Raw genomic sequence first — 16,543 nt, forward strand, 5'->3', positions numbered from 1 at the left:
GCCCCATCCTAAGCAGATGGGGGTCCCCAGCTCTGGGAGGACACCATTGCCAGCCCTGTGCCACCTGGAGTCTGTTCTGGTTTTCACATCTGGTCTCTCGTTGGTGGTGAACCCTCCTGCCCTGGGGCTGCTGTGTGCATGCTCCCTCCCGGGGATCTGGTGCGCAGGGTTACAGGGCACTGCGTGGGGGTCCTGGAGACCCAACTGCTGAAGCCACGGATACGAGTGTGCCCACACGTCATCGCGGCCACCGAGGTCATGGGGACATTGGGAAATGCGGGCCTGGGGGCAGGGAGCCTGATACCCTTGTGCAGCCCATCCCAGACCCCCAGCAGCTGCATCCTCTCCTTCCTCCTACCCACTTCAAGGCTCTTAGTGTGGATTTTCTGTATTGGTTTTGCTTTGCATTTCAGTCATTTGATTTGGTGCCTGTCCCCCTGTCTCCCCCTTTCCTTGGTCGTGCCCTTGGGCTCAGGGGTTGTGTCTAGTTCATTGCTGTTGAGCTGACAGCCTCCATGTTGGCCCATGCACACGGGGTGGGTGGTGGTCCATCACTGAAGGGAGTTGTGAGAGCGAGGAGAACAGGGGCCAAGGAGCAGGGAGCTCTGGTGGCTCAGTGCTGGGTCTGCTGAGGGGGACAGGTGGGTCTCCCGAACCTGTATCTACAAAGCTGCTTCTCAGGAGGGTCCAGTGCTCCGAGCAATGTGTTTGACTAAGAAGTCAAACACCCTGAAGCTGCTAAAGCTGTGAGCGCTGGGGGCCAAGGCCCCCCACTTGACAGCTGTGCCGCCTTAGGTGGGCGTGTCCCCTCTCTGTGTTTGCTTTTTCATGTGTAAAGTGGGGACCAGGGCAACCTTCTCTTAGGATTGTGAGGGTTGCTGTCTCCGAGTTGAACATCAGGCCTGAGACGTAAAGTGAGCCCAGCTCCCCTGAAAACCCTCCCAGGCCTCCCACATCTGCACCTGCCAACTTGCAGCCTTCTGCAGCAGACGGTCCTGCCTGTGTTAAGGGCAGGGGCTTCTGTGACCCACGCTGCCTAGACGACCAGCTGCTCTCAGAACTGCCGAGGCCCCATGGGAAGCTGCTCTGTGGATGTGGCCAGACGGGCGGTGGGGTATGGCTCCACCTGCCATAGTTCCCAGAGAGCCGCTTCCAGGAGGCAGCTGGTGGCCTTGGCCTCATCCTGGGTAAACTGGGCTGCAGGAAGTGCAATCTGTACCACCTGATTGGCTCAGCAGTGTTTTCTGTACCCACAATCACTTCTCTTTACTGAAGGAAACACCACCTTTGTACTTCTTTCTTTCTTTTTTTTTTTTAGATGTTGGGGGTAGGAGTTTATTAATTAATTAATTTATTTTTGCTGTGTTCGGTCTTCGTTTCTGTGCGAGGGCCTTCTCTAGCTTTGGCAAGCGGGGGCCACTCTTCATCACGGTGCGCGGGCCTCTCACTATCGCGGCCTCTCTTGTTGTGGAGCACAGGCTCCAGACGTGCAGGCTCAGTAGTTGTGGCTCACGGGCCTAGTTGCTCCGCGGCATATGGGATCCTCCCAGACGAGGGCTCGAACCCGTGTCCCCTGCATTAGCAGGCAGATTCTCAACCGCTGCGCCACCAGGGAAGCCCCTGTACTTCTTTCTTTAGAGTCAATTCCATGTACATTGCCCACTGTTCCTGTAATAGGGGTGGGGCAGTTGAGCTGCCTTTATGTGGCTGTTACAGTCAGCTGGCGGGTGTCCTGGTGGCAGAGTGAATTGAGAGGTGGATTGCGGCCATCTGCCCTGGGGGGCCCGGGGACAGGCTGGGGGCTGTGTCCCACGGAGCTCCAGAGCCCTGGCCTCGGCTGCCCACTGGCCAGGCCCAGGCCTTGAAGCAGAACGTACCTCTCCCCCATCCCCACCTCCGTGACCTGATGGCGGCGGCAGTCTCCACTGGTCACAGTCTGAGGGACCTGGCCCCACTTTGGGTGACCTGAGGGCCAGCCGGGTCCTGGGCACCTGGCTCCCTCAGTGATGACGGCTGGTCAGGGTCTGGGGACTTGGCCGTGAGGGTGCTGCCAGCTGAGGTCTCCCTCTTCAGTCGGGCCTGGGCACTGGCAGGAGGAGCCAGACTGGGTGCTGGACGAATGCTGCCAGGTAAGGTAACCGGCCGGCGCATGCACCCCCTCCTTTTAGCCTTGGAGGGTGAAAGTCAAGCCTTGGGACCTTGAACAAGTAAAATGAAGGGTAATGATGTTGCTTTGCTTATGGGATTTGTTAAGTGTTAAAAGCCACAAGGAGGCATGGAGACAGAACTAAATGCCTCCCCTTCCCTTTCTTGTCAGAACAGAGAATAACATTTGTTTTGGTGGAGGTTTTATAGGAACATCATCACCTGGCCATGACCTAACCTCAAGAACAAAGGATCTGACACCAAGAAGTCTGCAACAACTAACCACGCCCCTCCCTCACCTTTCCTATAAAAGGGCTTTGCTGAAATATTCTGGGGAGTTCAGGGTTTTTAAGGCATGAGCCACCTGTCTCCTTGCATGGCCCTGCAATAAATGTTTCTCTGCTCCAAACTCCGATGTTTTGAGATTGTTTGGCCTTACAGGCATCAGGCACACGGACTTGCATTTAGTAACATTCTCTCCATGGGGCCTCTTCCTCCAGAAGGCTAGAGCTTACAGTATGGCAGCTGGGTTCCAGGACAGCAGGGGCTGCAGCTGTGGCCTTGCGGGGCCTGGACTGGGACAGTCAGAGCAGCACTGCTTGCCCACTTGAGGGGGAGCTTCTCACTTACACAAGGGGGTGAAGTTGATGGCCATCTTTGGGGCCCCCAGCCACAGTTATGGTCTTTCCCTATTTCAATTTTATTTATTCTATTAAAAAGGTGATTCAGGCCAAGTGCTGAAGCAGAAATTGAGGTGGGAGTAGGGTTCTGCCCACCATGTGCCTATTTCTTAGGGCTCAGTACCCTCATTTTTTCCACTCAGGAGTTGAGAGTGGGCGGGACTTGATAGCATTAGATAATTTTTAAATTAAGTGAAAAATGCAGGTCGAGCACTTGGCACAGAGCAGGGCCCATGTCTAGTGCTAGTTATCACTGGTTCCCCAGCCTAGAACTCAACCAACCAGTTTTCAAAACTACCCTTTTCCTTCTGTTTACCTTATTTATTATGTATTTAGTTTGTGGGTGCTGTAATATTTAAGAGTCTGGTTGAGACAAGTTTCTGTGGGTTCCCTTCTATCTTTCCTGGCTTGACAACAAGAACACCACCCCCACTACTGGGCTTCCTGGGTACAGCCCAGGGAGGGAGGTATCACTCCCGTTTCCCCCTCCTCAGGGCTGCATAAGAATAAAAGAGTTGGTGTCTGAAACATGCAACCTGGAAGGGGCACTCAGTGAGTTCAGTAGTGGAGGTGGTGTAGGCACAGAGACGTTAAGGAACTCGCCCGAGGTCACAGAGCTAGGAACGCCGGGTTTTGAACCCAGGCCACAGATGCTGGAGCAATGAGCGAAAACTCCCCAGGGTTCCAAATCAGCTACGGTTAGTGGAGCGTTTACTTCTCTACCACATGAAAGCACCGGACCCCAGACCACCGCCCCAGGTCCCCACAGCCTCCTGCGCCCAGGACCAGCCCATAGCCCACAGGGGCTGCTTATGTGTGTGGGCATCTTGGTGGGGGGCGGGGGACGGGTACAGGCCGACCAGGCCGCTAGAGGGTTCACTCGCAAGGGCGCCCAAAAGGATGAATACTTTGCCTTCAGCCTCTGAGGTGTTGAATTGACCTAACTGGTGGTCCTCGGACCCACCTAAGGGCCTCGCTCCGTCGGTCTCCTGAGGCCGAGCCGGCTCTCTCCCACGCCAGACAGTTCCGGGCGCCCGGGAGAGCCGGCGTCCGCGGCGCGCGTATCTGCAGGTCCCCGCGCGGCGCAGCCGTCGGGGCTTGAGGACGCACCAACTGAAACCCCGGCAGCCCGCTCTGGGACCACTTCCCCAGCTGCTCCCTCTCGCTTCCCGGCTCCGCTCTAGGGTGGGAGAAGAGAGGCGAGGTGGGATGAGGTGGGACGAGGTGGGGCGGGTAGATTTTTCAGACTGGGACCGGTAGGGCCCGGGGTTGGCCGGAGGGCGGGGTCGGGGGTCGGGGCCTGGCCGGGGCGTTGACCGGAGGGTGGGGCCTGGGCTGGGCGTTGGCCGGAGGGCGGGGCGGGGGCGGGCGGGGCGCGGGCACGGGAGAGCACGGTTGCCACAGCCGCGCGGGGCTCTGAGGCGCGATGGCGGCGAGCTGCTTGGGGCGCGGTGTCGTACGGCTCCTGGGCGGCCTTCGCGGGGTGGGCGCGCGGGGCCTGGCGGCCCCCCGGCTCTGGGGCAGCGCCTCCGCCCCCGCCGCGCCGGCCGGCTCGTACCAGGAGCGGATCGCGCTGGCCGCCAGCGAGCCGGCAGCCTTCTGGGGGCCGCTGGCGCGGGATGTGCTGGTGTGGGACACCCCCTACCACACTGTGAGCGACTGCGACTTCCGCAGCGGCAGGATCGGCTGGTTCCTGGGAGGCCAGTTAAACGTGTCCGGTGAGTGGGCCTGGGGGCTGGGGCGCCCCAGCTCACGCGGCCCGAGGGGACCCCGAGCCCAGCCGGCGGCGGCCCCACATGCTCCCTCCTCAGCGTTCGGGACTCGACCCCGGCGAGCTGCGCAGTCACCCCGCCCCCAACCACTAGCCCCGGAGACTCCCGGCCCGGCCCGACTCCCCAGTCCCGGCTCGGGCACCCGGCGTCCCCCAAGTTTAACTGGGGCTCCCACCGTCCCGCACGGCGAGCGCGCCGGGCCGCGGTGGAGGCGGCGAGGGGCTCCAGGAGCAGGACTACCTGCTCCCGCCCCGGCGCCAGAGACAGAACCGAAAAGCTTCTGGCCGATGTCACCGCCAGGTGCCGGCCGGGGACCCGCCTGGGGAGCAGCCCTGCTCGTGTAAACAAATCGAGAAGTGGCGGGTGGCGGGGAGGAGGAAGCCCGGCCGGCAGCGGGGATCAGCCCGCGGGCGGGAGGAGGCAATGGTGGGGCCTCCCAGTGCTCAGTTTCACCCTCGCCCCCAAGACCCATGGGGCTGGCTTTAGACCTCGTGCGACTGAGATCCCAGAAACCAGCTCCACCGCCAGTCAGTCCTCTGGTGTCTGCTGAGATTGGATCCACTACTGTTTTTGTCAAGATTTGGGATTGGGGTGGGGTGGGGAAGGGTGCACTGCACCCACGCCCTGCCCAGCAAGCGGAGAAGGCCCAGGAAGTGAGGGAGGGCCCAGGCAGGCTAGGCCTGGGGTGGGGCCGTCAGAGGAGCTGCCTGTCAAGGAGGAAGGGGGTAACTGGGGATAGGTGAGATCTAGGGGGTGTTTAAGGAAAGGATCTGTAGGTCTTGGTGGCCAAGGCCTGAACTGGGCAGTGGGGTCTGAATCTCCCAGGCTCCACCATTTACTGGCCCATTTTTTCTGTTCCTCTGAGCCTCAGTCTCCTCCTGTGTAGGCCGGAGGCAGTAATGCCCACCTGAGGGACTGGTTATGAGGCCAAGGCACATAGAGTGATGGAACGGGCCTGGCACTTACTGGTGACCAATAAGTCGTAGTGATTTCAACTTGTGAAATTCAGAAGTAGTCATAGAATTATAGGTAGCATCTTGCAGTTATTTTTCAAACAAAGAAACTTAAGGGAACTTCAGACCAGATTTTTTTTCATATGGTATATTGCTTTGCTGGTTTAATAAAAATGACTCAGTAGAGAAGTGTTTTCTCTAAACTTGAGTCAGCAGCAAGTGTCCTTGAACTATTGGGAAAAAACCAAACCCTTAGGTTTGCAGGGTTGGCGGAATGCGCCCTGGATGGGGGAGAGCTGAGTGCAGAGGGACGGCGCAGAAGGATGCAGCTCCTTTGGAAGCTGCCTTGGACTTGGGAGGCCTGAGGCTGCGGGACATTCAAGGTTGACTCTGAACATGTGCCACCTTTCAGTCTCAGATAAGACGGGGGTCGGAGGGTGGGGGGGGGGGGGGGGGGATGGGTAACGACAGACATAATGGGACAGGCAGCAAGGGCCTCCTGAGCCTCACTTGGTCAGGGTCAAGGTCAGGGTCAGGGTGCAGCAGCAAGCAACTCTTCTGCCCCTTTTTCTTCACTTATTTCTCCTTTATGGTTACCTTAGCCAGAAACTGAAAACTGCCTTGTAGAAAAACAGCTTTTCAGCCGCATTCTCACCTCAAATGTGTATGTAACCCACTCATGTGTCAGGAATATCTCTGCTGTTCGCCAGTGTCTGCAAATCACAGAGGTGATGGTATGAAAAAGGACCAGGCCAAGCCATGGCTGCCCTGGGAGCCACTAGAAAGTTGTGGGCTGGGTGGGGTGTTTTGGCATGATCTGTCTGTGTGACGATTGTGTGATGATGGCTTGTTCCAAAGGAGCATCGCTCGAAACTCCCTTTACCCCTTCAGGAAGGTCTGTACATACAGTTCTCAAAGTGTGGTCCCTGGACCAGTAGCATCAGCACGACCTGCAAACTTTTTAGAAATACAAGTTCTCAGGTCCCATCCTAGGTGGCCAGAACCAGAAACCCAGGGGAGGGTCCTCCAGGTGCTCCTGATACATACTTGAGGCTGAGAACCACTGACCTATGTCCAACCTGCTAAAGTGGGCAGAATTGGGAATTGTTTAACAGAGACAACTCTGTTAAACAAACAAAAAGAGTCTGTGGGTGGTTCTGTACTGTTGGGTCGTTCCAGGTGTGTCTTTGGAGTCACACCTGGGTTTGAATCCTTGTTTTCCCCGACTGTTCTTTTTTTTTTTTTAAAGTCTTGCCAAGTGCTTTTTTTTTAGTTAATTTTTTTATTGGAGTATAGTTGCTTTACAATGTTGTGTTAGCTTCTGCTGTACAGCTAAGTGAGTCAGTTATACATGTACATATGTCCACTCTTTTTAGATTCTATTCCCATATAGGTCATTACAGAGTATTGAGTAGAGTTCCCTGTGTATACATAGGTCCTTATTTGTCATCTATTTTATATACAGTAGTGTATATATGTCAATCCCAATCTCCCAATTTATCCCTCCCTCTCTCCCCTAACTGTTCTTTCGTGCGTCTCCTCTTCTGTAACATGAGAATAGTGCGTAACTGAATTCTGTTCCAGTTCCTATTGTTGCCATTTTATTAGTCTCACCGATTCCATGGGTCAGGACTTTGGACAGGGCTGGCAGTGGCTTGCCTCTGCTCTCTGTCATCGACGTGACTCTAGTCATCTACGTGCTGCTGACTCCCAAGTCTGGGGCCTGAACTGCAGGCTGGGCTCAGCTGGAGCTGTGGCCCAAAGCACCTACAAGGGGCTTGTCACAGGGTGGTGACTGGGCCCAGGGTCGTTGGTGGCCAGAGGTCCCAGAGACCAAGGCAGAGGCTGCTAGGCTTCTGACCAGCGCCGGGTGACCTGGGGACACCTGGGGCTGCTGTTACCATTGAATGAGAAAACACTTCTAAAGCACTCTTCACTGGCCTTTGTTAATTATTAATGAATCCTGGAAGGAGGCTGTGACCTTGAACCTGGTGTTCATCAGTGCTGCTAAGCCTGCTGTGCTTCCTCTGAACGGGACCATGGGGATTTCCACCTGATCAGCCTCTTCCAGGAAGCAGGCTGGGGAGGGCACACAGGTGGCTGACGTGGCTCTGAAAGCCCTTCTTGGATCCTGGGAGAGCCAGGCCATTGTTGTAGGGGTGGGTAGGTCGTGGTGTCAGAGGCCCTGGGTTGGGGAGGTAAAGCCACCCCCCCCTGCAGTGCCACATTCTGAAAAGGATTCTTTCCAGCTTTTGAAGTTTGGCTCTTTCCCTTGTAGGGCTCAACAGATGTCTTTGCTCCTTGGGTATAAACTCCGAGATGTCAGGCAGTTGCAAGTGCAGAACTGGAGGGTAGTGACGCATTGCTTTCAAAACACAAAACTAAACTCTCCTTTGAGTCTGATTTTAAAAAACAAGTGTGTTTATTCTTACTTTCAAGCTCGGGTATAGAGACACTGTTGTTAACTAAGCATTGAACACAGAGATTCCTTGGACGCTTTTGAGAACGTTCCTTGCAGCAGTGGAAACCATTTCGCTGTAGCTCTCTCCTCTTCATGATGTGCCTCGAATAATTCAGATGGCAGACACACTGAGATGGCAAGAGCCTGCCTCCGGCGTTGCATGGTCCTTCCAGCGACTGAAGTAGCTCTCTCAGGTCCTTCAAGGAACTCTAAGTGGACACATGACCTCAGGTCTCAGAAGGAGCGTCCCTCAGAAAAGTCTGAATCCTCCCCAGTTGTTAGAGACGCGACTTACTTTAAATAGCAGATGCTTCTGGAAAGTTGGCAAATACAATTTTTGTGACTGATGTAATACCTCAAATTGTACCAAGGAGGTTTCCTATTTAAAGAAAACCTATTGTGAGTTCTTTTGTGAATATTAACTCCCTTATCTCTTCGGATTAAAATTGAATTTCTGTAAAGTGGGGAGGGGCAGGGATGCATTTAAACAACCAGCAAGAGTTTGTTGAATGAAAATGTCTGCCTTTGTGTGTACATGTTTATGATGGAAATGATGACCCTCTCATCACCTTTTCTTAAAAACAAACCCAAACCCACCACACACACCAGCTTACCTGCTTGCAGAGCTGTGACAGGCCCGGGTGCAGACCTGTCCTTAGGTGAATGAGATGATGCTTCATCTCCCATCATACCTGTGACACCAACATGAAGTGTCTGGTGGCCCCCTTGTACAGATGTGGAAATAAAGGCTCCAACTCATGTTTGGTGGTGAACGGTGCAGAAAATGCCCCAGTGCCTCGGAGCCTGCATTCTAATGAGACGGACCACAGATCAGTAAAGGAGCAGATCCACCCTGGGGAACGTTCTCAAGCTTTTTACAGCTGCTAAGGGGAGAATTAGGAAGTGTGTTCCACCATCCCCTGCCCCCCTCCCGTGTTGAAGGAATCTTAGGGACATGGTCTCTGCCTGCAGGGACTTTCTGACCCGGATGGGGGAGGGTTTAGCGAGCTGGGAAGATGAGTGAGCGCTGAATGGTGTGGTGGGAGGGAGAGATCATTGTGTGCTGGGAAACTTGGAAAAGGCTTGAAATAAGAAGTCCGGTTTGAGCCAAGCCTTAAATTGCACTCTCTTCTTGCCCAGCTCTTCTTGGAAATACTTGGAAAGGGAATTGCCTTGTCCCACTGCCCAGTTCTTTGGGTGGAGACTTTTTTAAAAATGGGGGATGTAAGAGTTTCCTTCCCTTCCTCCTTCCTCTTTTGTTTTCCTCTCTGCTGTTGAGGCAATAGCGGGAGCCATGCATACGTGTTAAGAGCCAACATACACGTGGCATTGTAGAGCCACGTCGCCCCACACCCTGCACTATGCTTTTCTCTGGGCGCTGTGTCATCTGAGTGTTGTCCATGGCAGTTGTGAACTGTGTTTCCCTTGGGGACACAGCCACAACATCTGACCCCATAGCAGGAAAACTCCAGTGGCATCAAATTACTACCGTGACTCCTAGAGTCTGGAACCATTACCACCACCACGGATTAGGAGAGTGAGATTTAGCGGTGCTGTTTAGAGATAAACAAGCGAGTCTGCAGTTAGCGGTTAGCGAGTGGTTGGACAGTGGCCTGGCTCTAGAGCATGGTTTTAACCATGACCCCAGGCCACCATCCAGTGGAGGCGTGGCCAGACGTCTTACAGAGCTCGCAAGAGTCTTTAATTACTCCTGTCCCCATTGGAAAAAGAAAGCCCCCCTGGAATTGGGAATATACATACCAGGTAGACGTGAGTGCATGTGTGCGTATGTCCGCCTGTGTGAGCGTGGTCCTGGACCACAGCATCATGTCAGATCTTGGTAGAAGTGAAATGCTTAGGCCCACCCCAACCTGCTCAGTCAGAGACTTAGGGTGGGGCCTCGCTACATGCTCATAAGTCCTCTGGGGATCCTGGGGAATTTAGAAGCCCTAATTTAGACCAAAAAGAAAACTTCTTGAGGGACTAAGCCATGAAGATGAGAAGAGGTCTCTTCCCTCCCCTGGGCATGGGGCCAACCTGGTGTCATTTGGACCCCACATTGCCCTCCAGCTCAGGGACTTGGGAGGTCCATCCGTCATCCATAGCTTAGGTGCTTCCTCTGCTCTGAGCCCCGGGTCAGGCTGCAGGTGTCCAAACAGGAACAGGGCATCTGGCCCCTGCCCACAGAGGGGCAGCAAGCTGGATACATTGCAGGAAGAGCTAAGAGTCTGGGAGGCATGAGGTCCAAGGGAAGAGAAGTGCTCCATAACAGAGTGAGGATGTGTAGGCTGGGACCTGTGGGAGGGTGGGCACCAGATGAAGGGCAGGAGTGGTGAGGGTGGGACGGTGTACCCCAGGCAGGGTGAATCTGTGCAAAGGCCCTGAGGCAGGAAGGCCTTCAGCAGACTTGGCACGGCCAGTGAGGGGAGGGGACGGGATCCACCCCTGCTGAGAGTGGTCACCACCTCAGCTGCCAGGTGAGGGTATGGCCTCATCTGCTGCTTGTTCAAGAGAAGCCAGAAATCTGTGGTTTTAGTGTGAAAACTCTTGATTTCTAAACTTTGGACCAGACTGACACACACATTGATGTTGGGTTTATTGTGTAAATCCAGGTTTTGCCACCAAGCCCCTTCTCAGTTTGCCTTCCTGCTTTCCTCTCTTCTATTTTTTGGGCATTTTTTCTCTTCTGTTTTTCTAGTCATTCAAAGAACTTTCCTGTGTAAGTAGTAATTTTTCCCATGACATCTATCTTTATTTATTAAATTTTTTGAGGTATAATTTATATACTTGTTAGGAGCCAGAAAGTTGAAATGAAACTTTTTAATTTGTAAGAGTAAATGACAGATAAAATAACCTGAGAGGGAAAAATGTGATACACACACAGACACACACACACAGACACACACACACAGACACACACACACAGACACACACAGACACACACACACACAGACACACACAGACACACACACACAGACACACACACACAGAAAAACACACACAGACACACACACACAAGCTAAAGTTTGTAAATGTTTTCATGTGAGTTCACCCTGTTGAGGATTATGGGAATCACGTGGTTTGTTATGGGGAGGGCCTCCCATAACTTTTGTCAGAATGGTTTTCCATCAGGAAATATTTGTAGTAACTCGCAGCAGGGTGATTATCAGGTGGTAGTTGACCTTGGATTCCGGTGGTAGCACCTCAGTGCTGCCTTCCACCTGATGCTGGCCCAGCCCTGTGAGTTAGATGCAGCAGTGGGTGCATCTCCCATTTATGTAGGAGGAGATTGATTTGGAGAAGATAGTAACTGCCCCAAAAAGAAAAAACCAAGAAAAATTTATGTACCTGGACATGAGGGTGACCCTGAAGACCAGGTGAGCAGTGGCTGCTGCCCCCAGAGCTGTTTGTGGTATTTATTCCTCTGCTGATAGGGAAGTGCGTAATGAAAACAGGCCACGAGGGCCGGCTGGAAGGGGCTCTGGCACAAACCGGCCAGAGCCAAGCTCACCCTGAAGTCCAGCCAGTGGTGGTGAATAGGAGGTTAGCAATGAACATGATCCTACTAATCTTCGGGTTGACGGTAAACCAGCACAACTGACCTGTTTTTGCGGGCAGTCATGTGACCTGAGCTTGGGTAATGGAGGGGAAGGGAGCAGAGCCTCCCGGAAAACTAGCAAGGCATTTTGCCATCATTGCATCACTTCTTGGGGCAGGGTGCTGGCTGGACACCTGAGAAGGGATGTGGGCCCTTGTCCTGGATCGCACCTCCACCACACGAGAGCCCACCCCACGCACGCGCACTGATTCGGGGCTCCGTGTTTGCATCGAGTCTTCTTTCCCACAGCCCAGCCTGCGGCACTCAGCCCTGGCCGTGCACGTTAGAACCGCCAGGGAGCCTTGAAAACCACGGGGCCAGTCGGGTCAGGGTCCCCTGGGTGGGGGCCGGGGTTGGGACTCCTGGTGTGAAGCACCTGCTTCAGAGCATTCCCAGGGGTCACCTGTACCTGCGAGGTCATCTTTGGGTAGTGACCACCTCGTTTCTGCGGGCTCTATCACCGTTCTCCTTGCAAGGAAGTAGAAACCCGCTTCTGATGAGGGAAGGGTCCACCCCAGTGACCCAAACCACTGCAAACCTGACCCTCCCCTTTCCGACTCCAGTGGCACCAAGTGTAATGTCCATGAACCTGTTTTTGTGCAGTCAACTGCTTGGATCAGCATGTTCGGAAGTCCCCGGAGAGCGTCGCTTTGATCTGGGAGCAGGATGAGCCTGGAACTGAAGTGAGGATCACCTACAGGTACCATGTGTCCCCTGAGGGAGGGCACCTCTGTCGTGCTGGACGTCAGCACCAAACGCTGCTGCCGGGCTGTGACAGGAGGAGCCCCGGCCTCCTTGCCTACCTGGGCAATACTTGTTGTCTTTAGATTCCCCTGGAAGGAACTGGGTCCTCAGAAACAAATATGACAAACGTTCAAGGCACAGGGCAGACTCTTGGTGCGGTCCTGTGTGACTGTGACCTGTTCTGGGCGGGGGGTTATATGAGTATCAGGGGCCATGTTTCCTCTTGGGAAATGTTCTCTGGTCTCAGGAAAAGTAAACATGAACATGGACTGAATAAAGTACACGCTGGGGTAACTAAAATCAGCCCCTCTTAGTGTGCTTACAGCTGTGGCACAACAAATAAAATGGTCTTTAAAAAGGGGCTAAAATAAAACAAACAAAAAGGGGCTCCACCTGATATTTGTATCTGTGACTCCTTAAATAAATTCTTCACGTATTGTGTACGCCAAGCCTGTGTGTTGGGGGGTTTGAGCGGACCCGGCGTCTGGGGTCAGGTGCTGGCCTTAAAGCCCTGCCCCCTCCCGGGACTGGCTTGCTCAGAGGTCTCTGGTCTGTCACCGCATCCCTGCGGGAAAAGCCCTTTGCTCAAGCTTCAACTTACCTTTCCAGCGCTATCTCAGGAGGAGGGTTCAGAGGAGCAAGTCCTGACCGCGGGGACCCCTGGTTTCCTGCTTGTTTTTCAGACGCAGGTTTTATCACAGATCCAGGGCACCAAGCCTGGGGAAGCTGTGTTCAGCTGAACTTCTGGATGGAGCAAAGTGACATTCGTTAATCTGCTGTGGCTCCTAGTGCGTCCTGCCTTGCTTGTCCCTCCCCTGCTCCCAATACCCCTCGGCCGTCACAGTCCCTCCCAGCCTTTACTGCCAGTCACTGCACTGACCTGGGTCCCCTGGACAGACACCCTCCTGACTCCATGGGGTCCACGCATCAGCAGCACTGTGGCCTGGGACCCCCGGGCCCTGCACGCCGGAGTTGGGGGCACTGCTCTAATAGACAAGCCGCTCCGCTGTTCTTCACCCTTATTGGCCCGACTTCATCTCTGTGTGATTGTCCAGCAGATTAAGTCTCTATGGGTGGGGGTGGAGGAGGTCAGGGGAGTTCAGCTGTGGGCTAATTTTCTCCGGTCCTCCCGTGGACCGGGACCTGGAACTGGGGTTGGGCCGAGTCGGGCCTCTGAGAGCCGCTCGGCGGGACTGCTGAGTGTGTGTTTGTAACTGGGGGGGAGTCTCAGGACTGCAGCCATCTTGTTAAAACGAAGAACAACTTCATTTCCATAGCAGAGCAGCCCCGGGCAAGGTATAAACCTATAAGTACAGGCAAAGAATTTATTATTCTCTCTCTATAAATAAACAAGCTCAGCCTGAAGAAATGGTTTTACAAACTTCAGCTGGTCTTAGTGCCAGGTGACTGTTGTTATTTACTGTTAGAGGGAAAAGAGAAGTGTGTGAACGGGTTGTCTGTAATTGCAGCTAGTTTTTCTTTTCTTTTCTTTCTTTTTTTTTTTTGTGGTACGCAGGCCTCTCACTGCTGTGGCCTCTCCCGTTGCGGAGCACAGGCTCCAGACGCTCAGGCTCAGTGGCCATGGCTCACGGGCCCAGCCGCTCCGCGGAATGTGGGGTCTTCCCGGACCGGGGCACGAACCCGTGTCCCCTGCATCGGCAGGCGGACTCTCAACCACTGCGCCACCAGGGAAGCCCCTGCAGCTAGTTTTTGAGGGACTTGGATTCATAATTTTCCTGGTCATGTTAGGTTTTTGACGTGAGATTTTCTTCCTCCTGTCTCAGAGGAGAGCTGCCTACACTTGGTGCTCGTCGTCCTGCCAGCATACAAACTGCCACTAAAGTAAAGTGCATTCCTGCCAAGTGTCTCACATGGTGGCACCCAAGGTGCCCCAGGATGGTCACAGGCCTTGGCGACCTGAAGACCAAGTTCCAGACCCATGGTCTGAGCCCTTGAAGGAAACTGCGTGGGGATGTGGTTCTCACGGGCTGGGGTGCTGGAGGTGGATTCCTGGGGACCACGCCTGCCTGGTCTGTCCTAAGCTTGCGGGACCCATCTCAGTCCTCAGGTGCACAGAGCCTCTCCCTCCTGAGTCTGCTGAATTCTTCTGAAGAGGTGCATTTCTGAAGAATCATCAGAGAGCTTGTAACGTGAACCCCCTCCTGTCCCAAGCCCTAGTGATATGTGGGTCCACATGTGTTGCACACGCCCTCGCACACACGCCCTAAACGTGCACATGTCTACAACCTGCTCTTGGTGTTCAAGGATCCTCCGGAACCGCTCTCCCGGGTTGCAGGCACCGCCCTGCTCCTGTTCTGGAAGTTGGGCCATTGCCTGGGGGTGGCCTGTCTGCTGTCTTCAGGGTTGTGAGCACTGGGGTGTATGTGCAGCTGCACCTCCCTAGGGTGGGGGAGGCCTGGCAGGACCAGCTTTGGGAACCCCGGGGCAGCAGTGTCCTCAGCCCGGCCCCACCCCGCCTGCAATTGTTCCTTGGCTGGCGGCAATTCCCAGGCTCACCCTGGCAGACGGGCTGAGGCCTTGGGGGCCCGCTAGGCAGCGTGTGGGGCGCCTCATGCTGGCGCCGGCTGCGTGGCTCTGGGAGAAGGACAGCCTCGTGGGCTGGGGTTCTGTCCTTCAGGCGCGGTGCTCCCTCCCTGATGGGAGGCGAAGGGGCAGGACCTCTGCTGTCTGGGATCAGCCTGGGATGGCCTGCACGTGTCTCCCGGGGAAGAGGGCAGCCTGTGACCTGAGGCTGGACCCAGGGCCAGAGGGCCGCCCATCCGATTTCCAGCCTTCCTCTGCCCAGAGGTGTGTTCAGAACTGACCTGAGGGAGCTGTTCTCCCCAGCGAGCCAGCAGGCCTGCAAACCTGGGCCCCCTGGCACCGCCTGAGGCCTCCGAGGCCAGGGCTGCAGAGGCCAGGCAGGCACATAATCTGGGTGGCTCCCCGAGGCTGTGCAGCCAGATAGCACTGGGAGCAGTCCTTTCCAGCCGTCCACGTGCTTATTTCGCAAGATGGTCCTTCACATTCGGTTTAAGCAGACAGATTCTAGAGGCCCTTGGCGATGGGGATGTGGATAAACAAATCCCTGTCCTCTAGGCAGGTGGTGCGGGGGCTCAAGACCGTTGCCTGCCTGGAGCCTGGGCTCTGGGCCAGGGGTTTCCAAGCTGGGGACGGGCAGAGGGCATGGAGCAGAGCAGACGCTGTGTCTGGCCCTGGTGCTCTGTGCTCAGGGCCTCTCAGTGGAGGGTGCCTGCGCTCGGACAGAGGAGAGAGCAGCCTGGGAGTATTCACCAGGCTCTGAACCAGGATCTCCCATGTGAGGCTTTCTGAACAGGGGTCCAGACATGAGTCCTTTAAAAAAAAAGTTTTTTAAAAATTTATTTTATTGAACTGTAGTTGATTTACAATGTGTTAATTTCTGCTGTACAGCAGAGTGATTCAGTTATACACATATATATTCTTTTTCATATTCTTTTCCGTTATGGTTTATCCCAGGATATTGAATATAGTTCCCTGAGCTCTACAGTAGGCCCTTGTTATTTATCTAAGATGTGACCTTTTAATTAATCTGTAGCATGTTTTAGCCCTGGCCTGGCCCTCCTCTGTGAACGCAGGTTGCCATGAGGGCAGCGCTGCTGTGGTCATGGCCAGGCTGTGCAGCTGAGCTGGGCGTCTGGGCTGCAGTGGGGAGAGCAGGCCTGGCACCTCCCATGTGCCTACATGTGAGCCGAGTGGAGCTTCCACTGTGGGTCCAGCCCTAGAGGCGATGATTTCTGTAGTTGTTCCAGCTGGGCCTTCTTATGGTGGGGCGTGCACAGTGGGGAGCCCCTGCCCAGAGGCGCAGAGTGGACGGCAGGCCCCCTCCCCGCTGCCTGCCTCAGAGCCCCTCGGCCAGCGCGGAGGATGCCTCCTGCCTGGGCCAGCCGACCAGGCACTGGGCGTTACTGGTGCCTAGCATGGGGGGCCCACTGAGAATACAGAGTGCGGCCCAGCCCCTGGGGCAGCCCTCTGTCTGGGGCAGCCACACCAGCACCCCTGGGTGGAGGGTGCCGCGAGCTCTGAAGCCTGGAGGCACCTCCTGAGAAGCTGGCTTGTGCCCCGGGCCCCGGGTGTCTTTACGTGGCCACTTGTTAAGGTCACGGAAGGGCCCTGTGGGCTCTGGTGGGAGGAAGCAGGAAGTTGCTGTA

General features: G+C 55.0%; 1 protein-coding gene across 1 annotated transcript in view; it reads left to right on the forward strand.

Moving 5' to 3' along the window:
- The first annotated feature begins 4,245 nt into the window (after positions 1 to 4,245).
- The window catches only part of ACSS1 (acyl-CoA synthetase short chain family member 1), a 42,729-nt gene continuing 30,431 nt past the window's right edge, over positions 4,246 to 16,543 (forward strand). Inside the window, exons 1-2 of the mRNA XM_029219656.1 lie at positions 4,246 to 4,543; positions 12,213 to 12,309. Coding sequence (XP_029075489.1) covers positions 4,252 to 4,543; positions 12,213 to 12,309 — 389 coding nt within the window. The 5' untranslated portion in view covers positions 4,246 to 4,251. The remainder of the gene's footprint in view (positions 4,544 to 12,212; positions 12,310 to 16,543) is intronic.

Source organism: Monodon monoceros, unplaced genomic scaffold (genome assembly GCF_005190385.1).
Source record: "Monodon monoceros isolate NGI ecotype Baffin Bay Population unplaced genomic scaffold, NGI_Narwhal_1 Super_Scaffold_13, whole genome shotgun sequence".
NCBI classification, from domain to species: domain Eukaryota; kingdom Metazoa; phylum Chordata; class Mammalia; order Artiodactyla; family Monodontidae; genus Monodon; species Monodon monoceros.